Here is an 18,123-nt window from a genome sequence, read left to right as displayed (position 1 = left end):
TCCGTTGACAGGTGGAACAATACCGATTACAACCACTCCTTTCTTTAGGCTAGAGCACGCCTCTCCAAACGATATTCCCTCGTTCAGTCCAACGATTCTACAACCTTGAATCGTCTATAAACAAGAACCAAGATAGAGAAAAACTTTGTGTACAAAAGACACTCTCATAGCAGAGTAGGTTAGTACAACATTCAACACAAGTATACTTCAAAGTAAATAAAATATAAAAGGATTGAAGCTTAATACTGAATTTAAATCACCAAATATCTTCCAAGTATTGAAATATTCATACTTTGAAGGCTTTACTTCGGAATTTGTATCAGCAGTAACTTAGTAGTTGAAGTAGGATGAAAACAAGAGAGTTTGAGAGCTTTTTGGGAATTTTGATTGCTAGAAAATTTTTTGGTGTAAAAATCTTTGAAGTTTAGGGCTATTTATAGATATTTAAAAGTAATTCCTTGCCCCCCAAGTTTACTTGGAGTAATCCTCAAGTTTTTCAAAAGAGTAGTGCCCAAGAAATCCATTTTAAAAAATCTTCCCGTTGGAGTATTTTAAACAAACGTTCGAGTGGTAGTCGCCTGCCATGACCTGGCAGTCGCCTGCCATAGAAGAATTTTAAAACACAGAACATTGGCAGTCGCCTGCCACATGAAGGCAGTCGCCTGGCCCTTCTATTTTTTTTAAAAAACTTTTCTTCTTTAAACCCTTCTTTTCTTTGATTTGAAAAACATACTTTAGGGTTTTACTAAAAATTTATTTCTAAGTTTCTTTTGATTTTATGAGAGCTTCAATTAAGTTTATATTTGAAGTTTACTTGAAATACTTACATACAAACATCCTTAAAAACATATTCTTTTGATCTTCAAGTAAGTCCTTGTTCTTCTATCATCTTTGAGCTTCTGATCATCTTTCTTTCTTGATCATTTTGAATAGTACTTTATCATCCTTTTGAGCTATGAACTCTCTCTAAGCTTTGCCACTATCTTTAAGCTTTGCCTTCTTCCTGAAAAACTTTTACTTGAAACAAACCATATTAAACGCATCATGATTTGTTATCATCAAAATAAGAATTGTAAACATTGTTAGGCCAACAAGGGGAAAATATATATTAAACCAGAATTTTTATGAATTTAATGAAAAAAATAAATTGTGTTATATATACGTGTATATGTTTCGGTATGGGTAAAATTTCAACTGTTTAAATTATATTTTTTTTCGAGTTTAGGGTTGTTTATTAGATATGTATATGCGAAAATGAATTGATAAAAGTGGAAAAATATTTTCAGGATAATTATGTAAGAAATGAAAGGTATTTTCAGTATATAAACGTTAAATGTTGGTTGACTTATTTTACAGGCAATGTATGAATATTATTACTAAATTGTGTGGCATGAAATTCTGTGCAAATATATGTTAAATGTATGAGATGCAGGTTAAGTAAGTAATGCATTGTGAATAAAACATGATATAGACTATGCTGCTAATGCGTGTTAATGCAACCATGTAAACAGTTGAAAAATACTGAGTAAACAGTTGAAAAATGTTGGGTAAAATAGTTAAAAGATATTAGGTAAAACAGCTGAAAGATGCTGGGTAAATATGTAACAGCTGAGAAATGTTGGGTAAAACAGCTGAAAGATACTGGGTAAATGTATGACAGCTGAAAAATGTTGGGTAAAATAGCTGAAAGATGTGGGTATGAACTGAAATGAAATGAAAAGGGAAATGAATGAAATGAAAATGAAATATGAAATGTGAATAATGTAAAATGGGAAAGAGTCACTTAAAGTAAAATGAAATGCAATGTTTAAGTTATGAACATGAACGGATGTGTATGATTGAATAATGACAGAAAAGAATAATGTATTATGATATTAGAAGTATTTATGTATGTAGAACATGTTACGTTTTGGTGGGGAGCACTCTTCACCTAAAGGCTTGCTGAGTACGGTGAGTGCACTAATAGCTTCAGATGTGGAAGTAGCTGCAAAACGTATTAGGGCAGAGGGAACCTACTTGTTTGGGGAGTAGTTTTCCTATCCTTAGGGCCTTTGCCGGTAAGCTATTGTTGAACGGTGTGAGTACGAGATCAATCTAACATTTGATGGCTTATTGAGTAAGGTGAGTGCCCTGTTCTGCTTTATTAGTGGCCTTAGAGTTACCTAAATATCAAAGCAGAGGGGTGCTACTTGTATGGGCGGGTAATCACCCCTATCCTCGGGTAATCTCGTGGATTAAATCTTTTGCATGTGATTGATTAGGTTTAGAAAATGATTTCAAAAATTATGTTAACGATTTTAAAAAGTTAAATATTATGTTATTATATAAACACATATGAGACATTGTAACGACCCGAATTTAAATTGAAAATTTAAGTAATAAAGAGAGAGGGAAATAGAGACAAAAACAGAAGGAGGCCATAGACTTCGTCGACGACATTGCATTTGGGGAATAAAATAATTTTTAAGAGATTGCTTGAATTCGTCGACGAACACAAGGTTTCGTCGACGAAGTCTTTAAGAATTTTGTCGACGAACATAGGACTTCGTCGATGAGAAAATACCGAGAGGGGTTCTGTGGCAGCCTGAATTTCGTCGACGAATACAGGGTCTCGTCGACGAAATTTATGAAGAACTCGTCGATGAAGATCGGGCTCATCGACGAATTCCGCTGTCTATATATATGAAAAATCCGATTTTTATTTCATATTAAGCTTCCTCTCTCTCACTCTTTCTTCGATTTTGGGCTGGTTTTATGCCGGATCGAAGATCTGAGGCTACCACGACGCTCCTGGCGAAGTTCCCTACAAGTTTGCCGGAGCAGATCGTTGGGGAAACGAAGTGGGAAATCATCCCAAAGTTGAGGTAAGGCTTTTTAAGCCAAATTAGACTTTGTGATAGTTATAGAAATTGATGTACGCATGAAAATACTGATGATTAATATTGGGAGTTTTGAGTTTCAGGATATTGAGTAGGAAATCCTACGGGGGTCAGGCTAAGATTTTAGGGGGCTTTCTCAGTAGCCAGGTAAGGGAGTAAACTAAAGCAATTCTTTTCCATGCAAACTATTATTGATTATGAGTAGTTATATTTTCAGAAAAACATATGATATATTCGTTTATTATGAATGAAATGTACGATTTGGGAAAATACTGCTATGATGCTTAACAAGTATATGTATGTATGAGATGTTAGAAAATCATGATTTTAAAATATGAAGTATGACTTTTAATAGAGCATGTGTGGCATGAATATTATTTTACGTGAAATGAGATAAGATGTGAATGCTTTTTCGAGTAAAACACATTTTCAGGTATTTTGGAAAGATGGGTTATGTTATATTGAGTTGACGAATATATGATAAATGAGTTATTTTCAAATGTAAATACCTTAAATGTATTTGGCGTGAGGCCATATTTATGTTATTGGCACGGGGCCATGTATTTATGCTATCGGTACGAGGCCGTATTGATATTATTGGCGCGAGGCCATATTTACTATGATTTTGGCACGAGGCCATACGTATGATTTCGGCGCGAGGCCGTATCTATATTTTCGGCACGAGGCTGTAATGATGTTATATATGATCATGTATTATATGTTATCACAACCAGGATGTTAGCTTAGTTCAGATCAGGAGCTCGGTACCGTAGCTATGGGTAGATCAGATTTGGCACGAGGCCGTATTAGTGCTAACCATTCCACGAGGGGATGAGAGATGGATAGTCGATGTGACTTTCAGTAGAGTGTGGACGTCCACCTCGCAGTCTAGACCAGGGTGTGGCAGACCTATCGTACTTACAAACATATTTGATTGGGCGGTGGTCGGCCAGCCATTGTCGGGTCCCGCCTTCGGGCTGCACAACCCATCATGGGGGGTAATACATGACATTAGCTAGCTATTCATCCTGGGTACATTTTCAGTATTACGAGTTATAACAGATGTTTACGTATGTTATGATTTATTAACGAATATGAAAATACATGATTATCCAGCATGATATTACGATTATTTCCAGAGTTATGAAATGTACTGTATATGTATAAGCACTGTAAATATTCATGTTGCCACACAGCTGTATTTAGTTTACTTTCCCTCACTGAGAAGTGTCTCACCCCCAACATTAATTAACTTTTCAGGAAACCCAGAGACACCGGCGGGTCAGGGCCACCGTTGAGTGATTGGTGCTTCCCTACTAGAAGGGTAAGCGTCGAACTAGAACTAGAAACCTTGAAATTCACATTCCTCAATTCAATCAACTACATCCTAGAATTACAATTATTTTAATATTTCCTAAACTCACACACTCCCATTAACCAGTTAAATTCTAAAAATACGGGTTTGATCCACTTCCTATATTTAAATTTAATCTCTAACATATTTAAAAATACCAGAATGATCAAATCCCTACAATTTAATCTAACTCCAAAATATTCCCAAAAATCTGATATAATCCAATACTCCAATTTAATAATCACCTATTATAATTTAATCGGTTGAATTTCTAAAATAATTAACATAATTTGTACTCCTCACCTTAGCCTTGGAGTGGTACCTAAGACTTTCAAATAAAAAATTTGCTCCAACTAACATGATGAGGATTAAACCTAGGACCCTGTGGTGGTGTCTGATCATCAATTTGGCTAGAGATTTAAGGTAAAATTAAGGAGAGAGAAAGAGGTTACCTTACCCCTAGAGTGGTGCCTACGTCGCTCTTACGACAAATCTACTCCAATTAAAATGTTGGTGATGAAGAATGGAACCTAATGATATTTTCTATTTTTCGATCAGTCGAGTATCGAAGAAAAATTAGAGGAGAGAGAGAAGGAGTGGTGGAGGAGAGAGAGAGAGACGTTATTATATTAATATAATATTATGTTATTATATTAATATATTATAATATATTATTTAATTAATACTACTAATTTAATTATTATTATTATTATTATTATTATTTTAGAATCACTACATCCACCAGTAATAAATTTTTTTTTTTACATCTTCATGCATATTATTTTTGAGACCGTTACAAAATTATCCTATTTAGTAAAATAATTGAAAGTTGTTGCTATATGAAATTGAAGTGATCGCAATTTAGGATTTTTATATTAAAGGTTTAAAATCTTAACATCAAAATTGGTTCGACATTTTCTCCTCAAGTGAAGTTTAACTTCTTTAAAGAGTAAAGTTAGATACAAATTTTACACCTACTTTGAGATTCTAGAACGTAAACCTCAAATTTAAAATTTTGAGAATTTGAATAAAATTTTAATGGAAAATTATTTTGGATAGAAAACTCGTTTTTGAAAGAAGGGAAAAATTCTCAACAATTCAAATTTTTTGGAGAAGAAACGAATTGGATATCGAAAATTCGCAAAGCAAATTGTGAGCTATTAAAGTTTTAAAAATGTATCTTGTAAATTGTCCAATATAAAAAAACTATTTAAATTTTTATGTGCATGGGTCAAAGATTAAAATTGTTGACTTTTCCGCGACTGGTCGGTGGAGATTTCAGATTTGGGGCATGCATATGCATGCATTGCACCTACCCAGCTCCAGCCAGAGGAGGATGACAGAGAAAACCTCTACAGAATGCTGGTGCCAAATCGCAATAAAAAGAACTTTTGTCCTTACAGTTGCAAATTTTGAATAGTTTTTTTTTGGTTAAAAGAGGGAAAATGAGGTGGCCACTGGAAAAGCAGAGAACGCACGCCGGAAAATGAACAATTTTCCCACCAACCGAACAGCAAAAAAAAAAAAAAAAAAAGGGGGGGGGGGGGGGGGGGTGGGCGGAATAAGAAGATGAAGAGGAAGAGGATATCATTGGAACCTCTCAAGCATCCCTTTTCCTCTCACCTTCTTCGTGAGCACAGCGAAACCCCACACTTTCATTCCATGGGAGACGCAGACAGGCAGACAGCGACCCTTCAAAATCAACTGATTTCAAAATCTTTTACTCCCACTCCTAGTCCGACTACTCTGGAATTGAAATCATTCAATTCCAGATCTCTGCTTGAATGAAATTCTCGTATTTTGTTGCATTTGCTTTTGCTGTCGACTCTGTTTTCTCGGACATTTACTTCGAAGAATTCAAAGCACATGGGGTTTCAGAGACCACTGCATGCCGTCACTTCCCCACACCTAAACGCGTCTCCTAAGCTTCTTGTAACCTTCTTCCCAACCCCTACCTCTCTCTCTCTCTCTCTGTGCCGTGTTTTGTTTAATTCTCTTTATCATTCTTCCACACTGTTTCTTGATCAGTCGAACTACGCTTTATCAGTTCCTTTCCACCATTACGCGGTTGGTGTTTGGAAAATTGGATTGAATGTTGGGGTTTAAGGGCTTCAAATTTTAAACCCAATTTATCAACAAATCCTGCATAGTGATGACCGCGTTTTTTGTTTCGGCGACGCCGAAAAATTGATATTATAAGCATTATTGGTTATTACCATATCGAATCTGCGCTTGACTTTTTGATTAGCGCGTTTTTTTATATATAATTCAACTGAAGGTTCCATGAATCTTCGTCCGTGAATGGGTCAATCTTCTTCCTTCTTATAGAGTGGAAGTCGAGCACGTTGGTTGCTAGGTGACCGGGGCTAGGATTTTTGCTGTTTCCATTGTTGTCTATTTTCGGTGGGAGGTTTTGATGTCGCGGAAAAGGTCACTTTGGGATGATGATGGTGATGGTGATGATGATAATGAGGATGATTGTTTGGAGGTTCCAGTTCGACCATTGAAACGACAACTTCCTTTTCAGAAGTGGGTCTGAGAACTGGATTCATTTTTGCTTTTAATTCTTTAATTTTTACTTCTGCAGCGATTCATTTTTGTTTTTAATTCTTTAATTTTTACTTCTGCAGCTGTTGTACTGGGTTTCTGAACTTGACCGGGAAGGAAATTCTGTCCAAGTTGGAACCATTGATCCGAAAGGCGGTAAGTCGAGTTGAACTCACATGTGTTGTCATTTAATCAAATTCTCCATTCGTGTATGACTCCTCTTTTTTTTTTTTTAAATCATACTACTAAGTTTAGTTAATTTGTAGTTTTTGTTTGAACACAAAGGGAATCAACAGATTTTTTTTTTTTCTTTTTGAAAAAAGTAGCTAGGAAGAATCAGTGGCTTGTTGCTCTGCCCTAGGCACTATGGTAAATTGGTAATTGCAATTCCACAAGTTAGAAAACTGGGATTTGAACTTCTGTAGTATTCTTCTGGTATTTTTTCTATTTGGCGTTTTTCCCATTTTCACGTTCGATAGGGTTGTCATGTTTTGAACTCAAAACTTTTGTCACAACCCATCTTGGATATCTGTAACATTTGGCTGTGAAGAAGACATAGAAAAGGCTTTTGTATCCTCATCAGCACACATGCATGTATTGTTGTTGATCAATAAAAAAATTGATGAATGTTCAAAATTTTCCACTACATGTTCAATAAGTTCATCTACTATGTTGTAGTTTCAGAATGAAAAGTTCAATATTTAGTCATTCGTATTGGAATTTTTTGATAATCATGGGTCATTCAATTTAGGTGTTAATATGTTAATGGAATGATTGGCTTTGTAAATATTTTACCTTTTACTTTCATGTCTGTGTTCGTCATTCTCCATATATTGTCAAACAGGTGAGGGAGGAGGTGGAACATGCAATTGAACCCTATGTTCAATCATCTCGAAGGTCAGCTCCTTGTTTTGATTGTTCCATTTTTCCTGCAAAGTATTTTTGATACTTTGAAGTGTCAGGTTTGAGATTTAATGAAGTTTGACTTTGCTGGTCCTTGTGGGATCTGTAAGACCAGACAAAACCCTGCTGAAATATTGTCAGTATGATTAAAGGTTCTCTGGCCCAATTCTAATTTAACTTTGTAGGATCTGGTTCCATCTTGAACTTCTGATAAAATAAGTGGTTTGAATCTTAAAACACAAGTTGTGTTAAGACTACTTTTTTGTTCCAACGGCCTGAAATTTAAGACAAAGTGAGCTTCCGTGCATGTTTGTGGCATTCATGTGCATGCTAGCATTTATGTTGTGTTTCCCCCTCCCCCCCCCCCCCCCCCCATCTGCTGACTAGAATCTTTGTGATATTTTATCATCCACAATCTAATACTGGCTATCATGGTGACTTTGCTGTAGATCATCATCTCCTCAGATTGAATCATCTGAGTATAGAGGCTGGCAGCTGCATTTCCTTAATAATCTGCCCGCTACCCTTTTCACGGGCAACAGGGTGGAAGCCGAGGATGGTGCACCCCTTAAAGTAGTTATAGTTGATGCCAGCTCCAAGAAACTTATAACATATGGTCCACTATCCTCGATAAAGATTGAAATTCTAGCACTTAATGGCGATTTTGAACGAGAAGAGTGGACTGATCAGAAATTCAACGCAAGTATTGTACAGGCAAGAGATGGTAAAAGGCCATTAGTGACTGGGGATCGGACCATTACATTGAGAGATGGAATTGGTTCTCTCAGTGACATTGCTTTCACTGATAATTCAAGTTGGATAAGAAGTCGAAAATTCAGGCTGGGAGCTAGAAGCGTGCAAAGTGAACTTAAAGTTAGAGAGGCAATAAGTGAAGCTTTTATGGTGAAGGATCATCGCGGGGAGTGTAAGTTCTATGCCTAAGCTCCTTTGAATCATTAACTTTAGAGACAATTGATCAGAATTATTGAAATACCTGCAAACAATGATGTTTGTTTATGTAAACGTACTTGACAATTAAAAAGTTAACTTTGATTCCTTTAACTTGCAAACAGTGCAGCTTCTTCTCCCTCCTTTATTCTTATTTTCTATCAACTGTCTTTGATAAGGCTTAATGTTCTTGTAAAGTCATCAAAATTTCTCTGCTGCTGTTTTGCTTATTGATAGCTTTAGAACCATCAGACTGATGGGTGATTTGTTTCCTAGTGTATAAAAAGCACCACCCTCCATCCTTGGCTGACGAAGTCTGGCGTTTGGAAAAAATAGCAAAAGATGGTGCATCCCACAAGCGGTTGTCGTCCAACAATATCGAAACTGTGAAAGACTTTCTGCAGTCGTATTATACCAATGAATCCTCACTGCGCCATGTAAGATAATAATTTGTTTTGTTGGGTAATTTGAGTAATTTACTCTCGTGTTTAAAAAAGTTCTTGATGATCTTTTTAAATTAACTTGGGTAATTTTTCTTGGAAACTGTAGATGCTTGGTGGGGCTACCGCAACCAAGATATGGGACACAATTATAGGACATGCAAAAGCTTGTCCCATAAATGATGGCAAGTTTTATGTGCATAATGAAGGTTCTCAAGGGGTTGGGCTTATCTTCAATTCTGTCTACAAAGTTGTGGGGGCAATCTTCAATGGAACCTTGCGGTCTTCGGACAAACTTAATTCTGATGAGGAGGTGTGTATCTTCACTTGAAACTCATTTGACTCGTCAATATATTGCTCTTTGTGCCAACCTTTGAACCGGATAAAGCTTTGATTTCAACAATTGTTGCTATGCTTTGGTTTGTTGGGTGTTGTGTGAATAACCTGATTGCTTATTCTAATTTTTAGATTTTAATCAATTATAAACAAATCATAATAAGAATCTGACTTTTATCTAAGCAGCAACCACAACCACACCTAACCTAAAACTTGCTAGTGCGTGCGTACCAAGCCTGATCAAGAAAAACAATTATTCACCAACCAATATTCAGTAAAGCCACAATAATTTCAGTACCACACCTAAACTAAAACCTGCTAGTGCGTGTGTACCAAGCCTGATCAAGAAAAACAATTATTCACCAACCAATATTCAGTAAAGCCACAATAATTTCAGCAAAACATAAACATACCAAAAACACAACCACAAGAACGCATTTACGTGGTTCGACCCAAAAATTGGCCTACATCGACGATAGGAACTCACCTTTGGAGACGCTTTATTACAGACAGTGGAAATAAATACATGTACACAGATTTACCTCTCTTGGCTTATCGATTTCCTCTGAAAATCAGTTCAAGAACGACCCAAGAAAACCCCTCTTCGCACCTGCGAAGAACCCTAAGCTTCTTCCTATATTTCTCCCTGATTTCCTTGAAAGAAACCCTCCCAAAAACCTAGATCTGTGTTTACCTTCCTTTTACCCGTGCGTGAACCTCCACTGGAGGCTAGAGATCCTCAACGCCGAACCCTCCTTCTTCCATCTCCCTCTCTCATGTGCTGCGGCTAAAGGATCTCTTTTGGCTGGCGACGACTCTCTCGGGTTGCAGGTCCTCTCTCGCAGGTGAAGGCACTCCTCTCGGTTCTGAAATGGAAGGGAAGTCTTGGTTGCGCTACAATCTGTTCTGAAGCTACCAAAACAAAATTAAACCCCCCCTAGCCCTGCTGTTTTTCCTATTTACAATTAGTAAAAGGCAAATTACATCACTACCCCCCATAAAAAAAGTGTAAAAAATAGCCACTGGATCTCTAATAGAACGGACAGCCTGGATTCTTTTCTTCCTCAAGCTTGACACTCGAACAATTCTCCACCTTGGCAAGCTTGTGGCCCTTGCACCTCCTTAACATCTCCTATGGCGGTTCCTGCAAAACAAACACTAGCAACTTTCAAGGTTAACCAAGTTTAAACAATGTTCAAACTTGGATTTAGGTACTGCTTTTGTCATCATATCAGAAAGATTCTCTTCTGTTGGAATTTTCCTTACTTCTATTTCACCACTAGAAATAATATCCCTCACAAAATGCAGCCTAACATCTATATGTTTGGACCTATCATGATAAACATGATTCCTAGCCAAATGAATAGTGTTTTGATTGTCACAATAAATTATAACGGTTCCACTATACATTCCTAACTCTAGACACAGTCCTTTTATCCATATAGCCTCCTTAAAGGCTTCAGTCATGGTAATATATTCAGCCTCTGTGGTAGACAAGGCTACCATCGACTACATGTGTGATTTCCAACTAATAGCACTACCTAAAAAAGAAAAGACCATACCAGACAAAGACTTTCTGGTATCTAGATTTTCAGCATAATCAGAATCTACATATCCTTTTAACCCTATTTCACAATGCATATCCATTTTTCCAAATATTAATCCTTACTATTTTGTTCCAGACAAGTATTGAAAATTTTGTTTCAAAGCATGCCAATGTGGTTTTCCAGGTTTGCTCATAAATCTACTCACTTGACTTACAGCATAAGATAGATCAGGTCTAGAACATACCATAGCAACCATTACACTACCAACCATACTAGCATAAGGTATTTTATTCATAAACACTGACTCATTTTCAGTTTTAGGACACTGTTTTTTAGACAACTCAACATACCGTGCAACAGGAACAGAAGTAGATTTAACATGACTCATTCCAAATCTTTTTAATACCTTTGAAATATAAGACTTTTAAGACAAGTAGAGAAGCTTTTTATTCCTTTCTCTAGTTATTTCCATACCAAGTATTCTTTTAATAGGTCCTAAGTCTTTCATTTCAAATTCAGATTTAAGCATGCACTTAACTTGATTTAATATATCAAAGTCTCCACAAGTAACCAACATGTCATCAACATATAATAGCAAATATATATGACATTTATCACATGATTTATAATAAACACAGCCATCATAATTGCTTCTACAGAAATCATTTTGAATCATGTAAGAATCAAATCGTTTATACCATTGTCTAGGTGATTGTTTCAGCCCATATAAAGATTTCTTTAATAAACATACATGATTTTTATTCATTTATGTATCAAAACCCTCAGTTGGTTGCATATAATCAGTTTCTTCTAAAGTACCATGCAAGAAAGCAGTTTTAACATCAAGTTGTTCCAAATGCAAGTCATGTATAGCAACAAAAGATAATAGAATTCTAATTGAAAAATGCCTAACAACGGGGGAAAATATTTCATTATAATCTACCCCTTCCCTTTGTGTAAATCCCTTAGCCACTAACCTAACTTTATACCTAGGTGGTTCAACTCCAGGGATTCCCTCTTTCCTCTTAAAGATCCATTTGGATCCTATGAGTTTCTGTTTTTCCGGTTTAGGTACCATCACCCATGTCTTATTTTTGTTTAAAGATTCCATTTCTTCTTACATTGCAAGAATCCATTTTTCAGTCTCTTTACTATCCATGGCCTCTCTAAAAGTCTTAGGCTCCACCTCAATTTCTATTTCAGCAGCAAAAAGAGCAAAATCTATCATATCAGCTTCCTCATATCTTTGAGGAGGTCTTATGAGCCTCCTCTCCCTATCCCATGCTAGAAGGTAGGTTTTACTTAATTCAAAGGTTTCTGGTTCTGAATTTTGCTCCTTAAAATCTACAGCATCTGTTTCTAAATGGTTATGAGAAGTGGAGGGTTGCTCCACATCAAGCTGCAGGTCACTAGTATCAGAGTGCTTAACACTTTTGTTTGAATTTTCTGGTTTTCCCTCCATTTTAGTTTCATTAAAAACTATATCCTTGCTAATAATACATTTTTGTTTTCCAGGTTCTGTAACCCAGAGCTTATAGCCTTTAACCCCCTCTAGGTATCCCACAAAAATGCATTTAATAGCCCAGGGCTCCGTTCTAATGTGGGCATAGGCTACGCACCCAAAAACTTTTAAACCCTAATAATTAGCAGGCTTACCCGACAAGATTTCTTGAGGGGTTTTAAAATTTAGAGCTAAGGAATGACACCTATTAATAAGGTATACAGCAGTGGTCACCGCCTCTGCCCAAAAGGTCTTGGGCAGACCTAAAGTGGCTAATATGCATCTTACCCTTTCCAGAATAGTCCTATTCATTCTTTCAGCTAATCCATTATGTTGGGGAGTATCCCTAACAGTCCTATGTCTAGCAATGCCCTCTGCTTCACAAAATTCAGAAAATTCATTTGAAAAGTATTTTAACCCATTGTCTGTTCTCAGTGTTTTAACTTTTCTGCCAACTTCAGTTTCAACTAAGGTTTTCCATTCTTTAAACTTTTCAAAAGTATCACTTTTATGTTTTAGAATATAAACTCATACTTTCCTAGAAAAGTCATCTATAATTGACAGAAAATACCTAGAACCACCATGAGAACTAACCGTAGTAGGCCCCCACGAGTCTGAATGTATGTAATCAAGAGTCTATTTCGTGGTGTGAGTGGAATTCTTAAAACTAACCCTAGTAGACTTACCCAAGACACACTTCTCATAGAATGACAATTCCTCAAGTTTCCTATTCCCAAGCAGCCCTTATTTCTCTAGCTCCTTTAGGCCCTATTGGCTAACATGTCCTAGCTTCTTATGCCACAAGGAAACTTGATTTTCTACCCTGTGATTGATAGGTGAAGCCTCACCAATCACTATCTTTCCTACCATGGTGTACAACCCATTCTTTGGCACCCTTTTCATCACTACCAGTGAACCTTTACATACTCTTAGGCTACCTCCTTCAAACTTAAACGTGTACCCTGTCTTATTTAAGTTACCAAGAGAAATCAAGTTTCTCTTTAACTCAGGTATGTACCTCACATCTCTTAACACTTTTTCAATCCCATCATGCATTAGAAGTCTCACTGTCCCAATACCATGTATTTTACATGACTTATTGTTTCCTAAGACAACATGCTCTTCTAATCATGTAAAAAACTCAAACTAGTTTTTCAATGGACACATGTGGAAGGAACATCTTGAATCTAATATCCATTCTTTTCCCGAATCTTTTTAGAGACATTCAAAACTTCTGCACTATCATTCCCATCTAAAACTACAGCTGTCTTACCCTTTGATTCAGAGGTAGTGGCATTGGCAACCTTTTTCCTTTCAGGGCAGTCCCTCTTAAAATGCACTTCCTTGTGACAGGCAAAACACTTTAGTGCTTTACTTTTAGACTTTGATCTAGACCTCTTACATTTTCCTTTCTTGTCCCTCTTTTCAGACCTACCTCTTACATTTAACCCTTTCCCTGACCCTGATTTAGACTCAAACTTAGTGTGCAATTCCCTAAAGTGTAAAACGGCTTGTACATCTTCTAAAGTCAGCCTCTCTCTCCCATACATCATAGTTTCTTTAAGATTTTCATATGTGGAATCAAGAGAACTCAATAAAAGTATTGGCTGGTCTTCATCATCTATACTAATATCAATATTAGTAAGATCCAAAAGAATTTTATTAAATTCATCTAAATGTTCATCAATGGATGTTCCAGGGGTCATTCTAAAGGTGTAGAGTCTAGTCTTCTTATGGAGTCTGTTTGCTAGGGATTTTGTCATATACAAACTTTCTAGTTTTGACCAAACTCCAGTTGTCGTATCCTCATTGGCAACTTCCCTAAACACTTTGCCTCATAGGGACAAGATAATGGCACTATGTGCCTTTTGGAGGATTTCGAGCTTCACTTGTTCGGTGGAGGGTAAACTTGGTTTCCCCTCTTGTGAAGTGGAAGCCCCCTTCTTTTCTCTAAGAGGAGCCTCCTCAAGCCCCTGTTGTACTAGGATGACACGTATATTAATCCTCTATGAACCAAAGTCATTTTTTCCGGTGAATTTTTCTATTTCAAACTTAGCGGCCCCCATCACATAGTTAGGCTCTGATACCACTTGTTGTGTGAATAACTTGATTGCTTATTCTAATTTTCAGATTTTAATCAATTATAAACAAATCACAGTAAGAATCTGACTTTTGTCTAAGCAACAACCACAACCACACCTAAACTAAAACCTGCTAGTGCGTGTGTGTCAAGCTTAATCAAGAAAAATAATTATTCACCAACTAATATTCAATAAAGTCACAATAATTTCAGCAAAACATAAACATGCCAAAAACACACAACCACAAGAATGCATTTACGTGGTTCGACCCAAAAATTGGCCTACATTTACGGCAGGAACTCACCTTCGGAGATGCTTTATTAAAAATGGTGGAAATAAATACATGTACACAGATTTACCTCTCTTGGCTTACCGATCTCCTCTGAAAATTAGTTCAAGAACGACCCAAGAAAACCCCTGTTTGCACCTGTGAAGAACCCTAAGCTTCTTCCTATCTTTCTCCCTGATTTTCCTGAAAGAAACCCTCCCAAAAACCTAGATCTGTGTTTACCTTCCCCTTACCCGTGCGTGAACCTCCACTGGAGGCTAGAGATCCCCAATGCCAAACCCTCCTCCTGCCGTCTCCCTCTCTCGTGCAACGCGCGGTTGAAGGATCTCTGTCGGCTGGCGATGGCTCTCTCAGGTTGTAGGTCCTCTCTCGCAGGTGAAGGCACTCCTCTTGATTCTGAAATGGAAGGGAAGTCTTGGCTGCGCTGCAATCTATTATGAAGCTGCCAAAACAAAATTACACCCCCCCCCCCTGCCCGCCTCCCCGGCCCTGCTGTTTTTCCTATTTACAATTAATAAAAGGCAAATTACATCGACCGACCCCCCCAAATAACAAAGTGTAAAAAACGGCCACCGGATCTCCAATAGAACGGACGCCTGGATTCTATTCTTCCTCAAGCTTGACACTCCAACATTGGGTGCTCTCAGGTATTGGGTTTGTGCAGTTATTTTGCTCCTGTTGTTCCCTAGTCATATTTTTAATTTTATTATTGTACGATTGCCTTGAAACTTTTTGATTGAATTTGAACTAATTCAATCCCCTCTTCATTTGACAGTATACAGTGAGCACTTTGAAGCAGCACGCATATAAACATTTGAACGACTTGGTCCAGATTGACGACCCATTTCTTAGCAGTCTAACTCTTGGCCCACGCTTACCTGAGTTCCCAGATGCAACCCTAGGTATGAGAAGTTCCTATTTTAAAATTTTACTTTTTAAAAAAATGTTTAACACGGCAAAGATTTTTTATACTGGAAGTTCATTTCCATTTCTGAATTTGTTTACATGCAGAAGTCGACTGTTTCTACTTCCCTTTTCATTAGAATGCTTGGGGGATCATATTCCAAAATGAAGAACATTTGAAGTTCCTGCTTGACAGAATATAAATATTGCTTAAAATAAGATGCCTTTTTTTTTTTTTTACCAAAATCCAAAATTTATTGATAGCCTTCACTTATGACGAAGTAAAACTGTGACTACAAATATCCCACAAGAGATTTACAAATAAACATTAAAACTAGCCTAACAAAACCCGTACCATTATCTAACTAAAACAAACTAAACAAGCCCATATGAAATCAAAACAAAACAAATATAAATAAAAACAAATTACCTACAAACATTCAAATACCTGCAAAACAAAAATATGAGAAAAACATAGGAGAACCAAATGATTACAATTAAACGAAGGTTTGGAATACTCGTCTTATCCATACGAATTAGACTTCTTATTTTACTCGGTAGCACATTACCTAAAAAATATCTCCTTATATTGCCCCCTTCACCTTGACGAGTAAGTAATTCGTCCTGATTATTCTTTCTAAATTAGTATTTTATAGAGAACTGAAGACCTTGTAACTCTTCTAAAAATTCTCAAAATTTCCATAAGTACTAGGAAGAGCAAATTTTAGATGTGATCCATCTCATCACCAATTCCGAGTCGCTTTCAATGCAAATGTTCTGATATTCCAACTCTTTACAGAGCCGAACGCGGATGGTACCACCATCACCACAAGAACCCAAATTTCCTCTACAAAAGTCATCTATATTTAGTTTCAACCAACTTATATGAGGCTTTTCTTATACTACTTTTCGAGGAATTCTAACCTTCGGTGTTATCGTTTTCACTTGAAACTCTTCTAATAAATTCTTATCAATAGAAGGCGGAAAACCTTTCACGTCTTCTGCAATTTTAGCGAGCCAAAACCTCACCAATTGAGCATGGTTTTGCCTGATATAGAGAAAACAGATTAAGATATTGCCATCCATCTTCTCTTTATGGTCTATAAGATTATCTTTCTCTAATTGATGATGCCAATAGGTCTCATTTTTATTTTTACCTACAATATGTATGCCTTTCTCAGAGTTCCTGTACTCTCTCCATGTGCAGGTCAACCCGAAGCCCTGCTGGGTTTCAACCCTTCTTCATCGTCATACCAAGTCGAAGATCGCAATCAAGTGCTTGCTCTGACACCAGGGAACAACTTTGTGATGGAAGATTATTTCTCTGAACCCTATAGTGGCGGAAACATTTGGGCTGCAAGCGGACTTCCTGGACAAGTTGCACTGACCAATAATTTAGCCGTAAATGATATTTCTCAAGCTCAAGCATCAACATGGTCTCCCCTTCCTGCAACATGGGGGCCAGGAAATAGTCCATTCCTGGCATCTAGCAACGGATCAGAAATCGGGATTATTTCTTCACTTCCGGGTTTTGGTGTCCATTTTTTAAGAAGCAGATCAGGAACACCCAAAGCAAGGTGGTGTAAGATCCGGGCAGCCGTTATGTGCATGATATCAGTCAGGCGGAATGTGGCTGCCAGAAGAAGGCAAGGTTTTGGATTCTGGTAGTGTAGTTTCAACTCCTAGTATTGAAGTAATCAGCTCTACGTTTAGGAGGTAAGCCCCCTGAATGTGGCAGCTTAGCTTTGTATATATTTTCTCTCTTCTGTCTGCATCAACAAAACTTTATTGTTGCAACTATGGATGTTAAAAGCAGTAGCGTCCATACCCTAGAAATCAACCCCTTTCAGTTAAGCAATGGCGTCAAAGCACCCCTCAAAAGAATTTAGGAAGTAGGCTTCTCTAAAATGTGTTGGTTTTGATCTGTAAACTTTGTTTCTTCTAATCTCCTTCTTTCTTCCACTCCTTTGCACCTAATGCAACAAAATGATTCTTGTTTATTCTTTTTTAAATTAGGGTTGATGAGCAATGCCATATGATTTTGTTTAGCATTCTTATTTCTTTCTGCTCTCTTTTGTTCTTTTGATGACTATTTCTGGATGGAGCGACTTTAGGGCTGCATGTCCAATTGTTAGCTTTTGATTTCATTCTGCTCTCTCATTCTTTTGATGTGTATTTTTTGATGGAGCGACTTTATGGCCGCATGACCAATTGTTAGGGTCATATCATATTGTTTCTTGTAGCAAGACTTACACTAGTCCTACCATAAGACAGGACGCAATGTGACTCTTTTAAATATTGATGCAACACTGAAAGTTCTCTTGTTGATAGGATGATCTTTACAAGAAGTTCATTGTGAAAATTGGCTCTCTCCTGTGGTTAGGGTGTTAAAAAA

At 37.0% G+C, this 18,123-nt stretch overlaps 1 protein-coding gene across 1 annotated transcript; it reads left to right on the top strand.

The window, feature by feature from the left end:
• The first annotated feature begins 5,700 nt into the window (after positions 1 to 5,700).
• Positions 5,701 to 17,779, top strand: LOC131154249 (calmodulin-binding protein 60 B-like). Its single transcript, XM_058106903.1, has 8 exons — positions 5,701 to 6,762; positions 6,864 to 6,936; positions 7,625 to 7,677; positions 8,133 to 8,608; positions 8,908 to 9,068; positions 9,181 to 9,384; positions 15,601 to 15,727; positions 16,936 to 17,779. The coding sequence occupies exons 1-8, from the start codon at positions 6,650 to 6,652 to the stop codon at positions 17,394 to 17,396; spliced, it is 1,668 nt and encodes a 555-aa protein (XP_057962886.1). The 5' UTR covers positions 5,701 to 6,649; the 3' UTR covers positions 17,397 to 17,779.
• Positions 17,780 to 18,123: the final 344 nt, after the last annotated feature.

Source organism: Malania oleifera, chromosome 4, assembly GCF_029873635.1.
Source record: "Malania oleifera isolate guangnan ecotype guangnan chromosome 4, ASM2987363v1, whole genome shotgun sequence".
Lineage (NCBI taxonomy): Eukaryota > Viridiplantae > Streptophyta > Magnoliopsida > Santalales > Ximeniaceae > Malania > Malania oleifera.
Note: the sequence above shows the minus strand (reverse complement) of the source record. Positions and strands in the feature narration are given on the sequence as shown.

Coding starts and splice junctions, on each gene's coding strand:
- LOC131154249 (XM_058106903.1), top strand. CDS start 6,650: ATGTCGCGGAAAAGGTCACTTTGGGATGATGATGGTGATGGTGATGAT. Junction 9,385..15,600: donor AACTTAATTCTGATGAGGAG/GTGTGTATCTTC, acceptor TTCATTTGACAG/TATACAGTGAGCACTTTGAA. Junction 15,728..16,935: donor GTTCCCAGATGCAACCCTAG/GTATGAGAAGTT, acceptor CTCCATGTGCAG/GTCAACCCGAAGCCCTGCTG.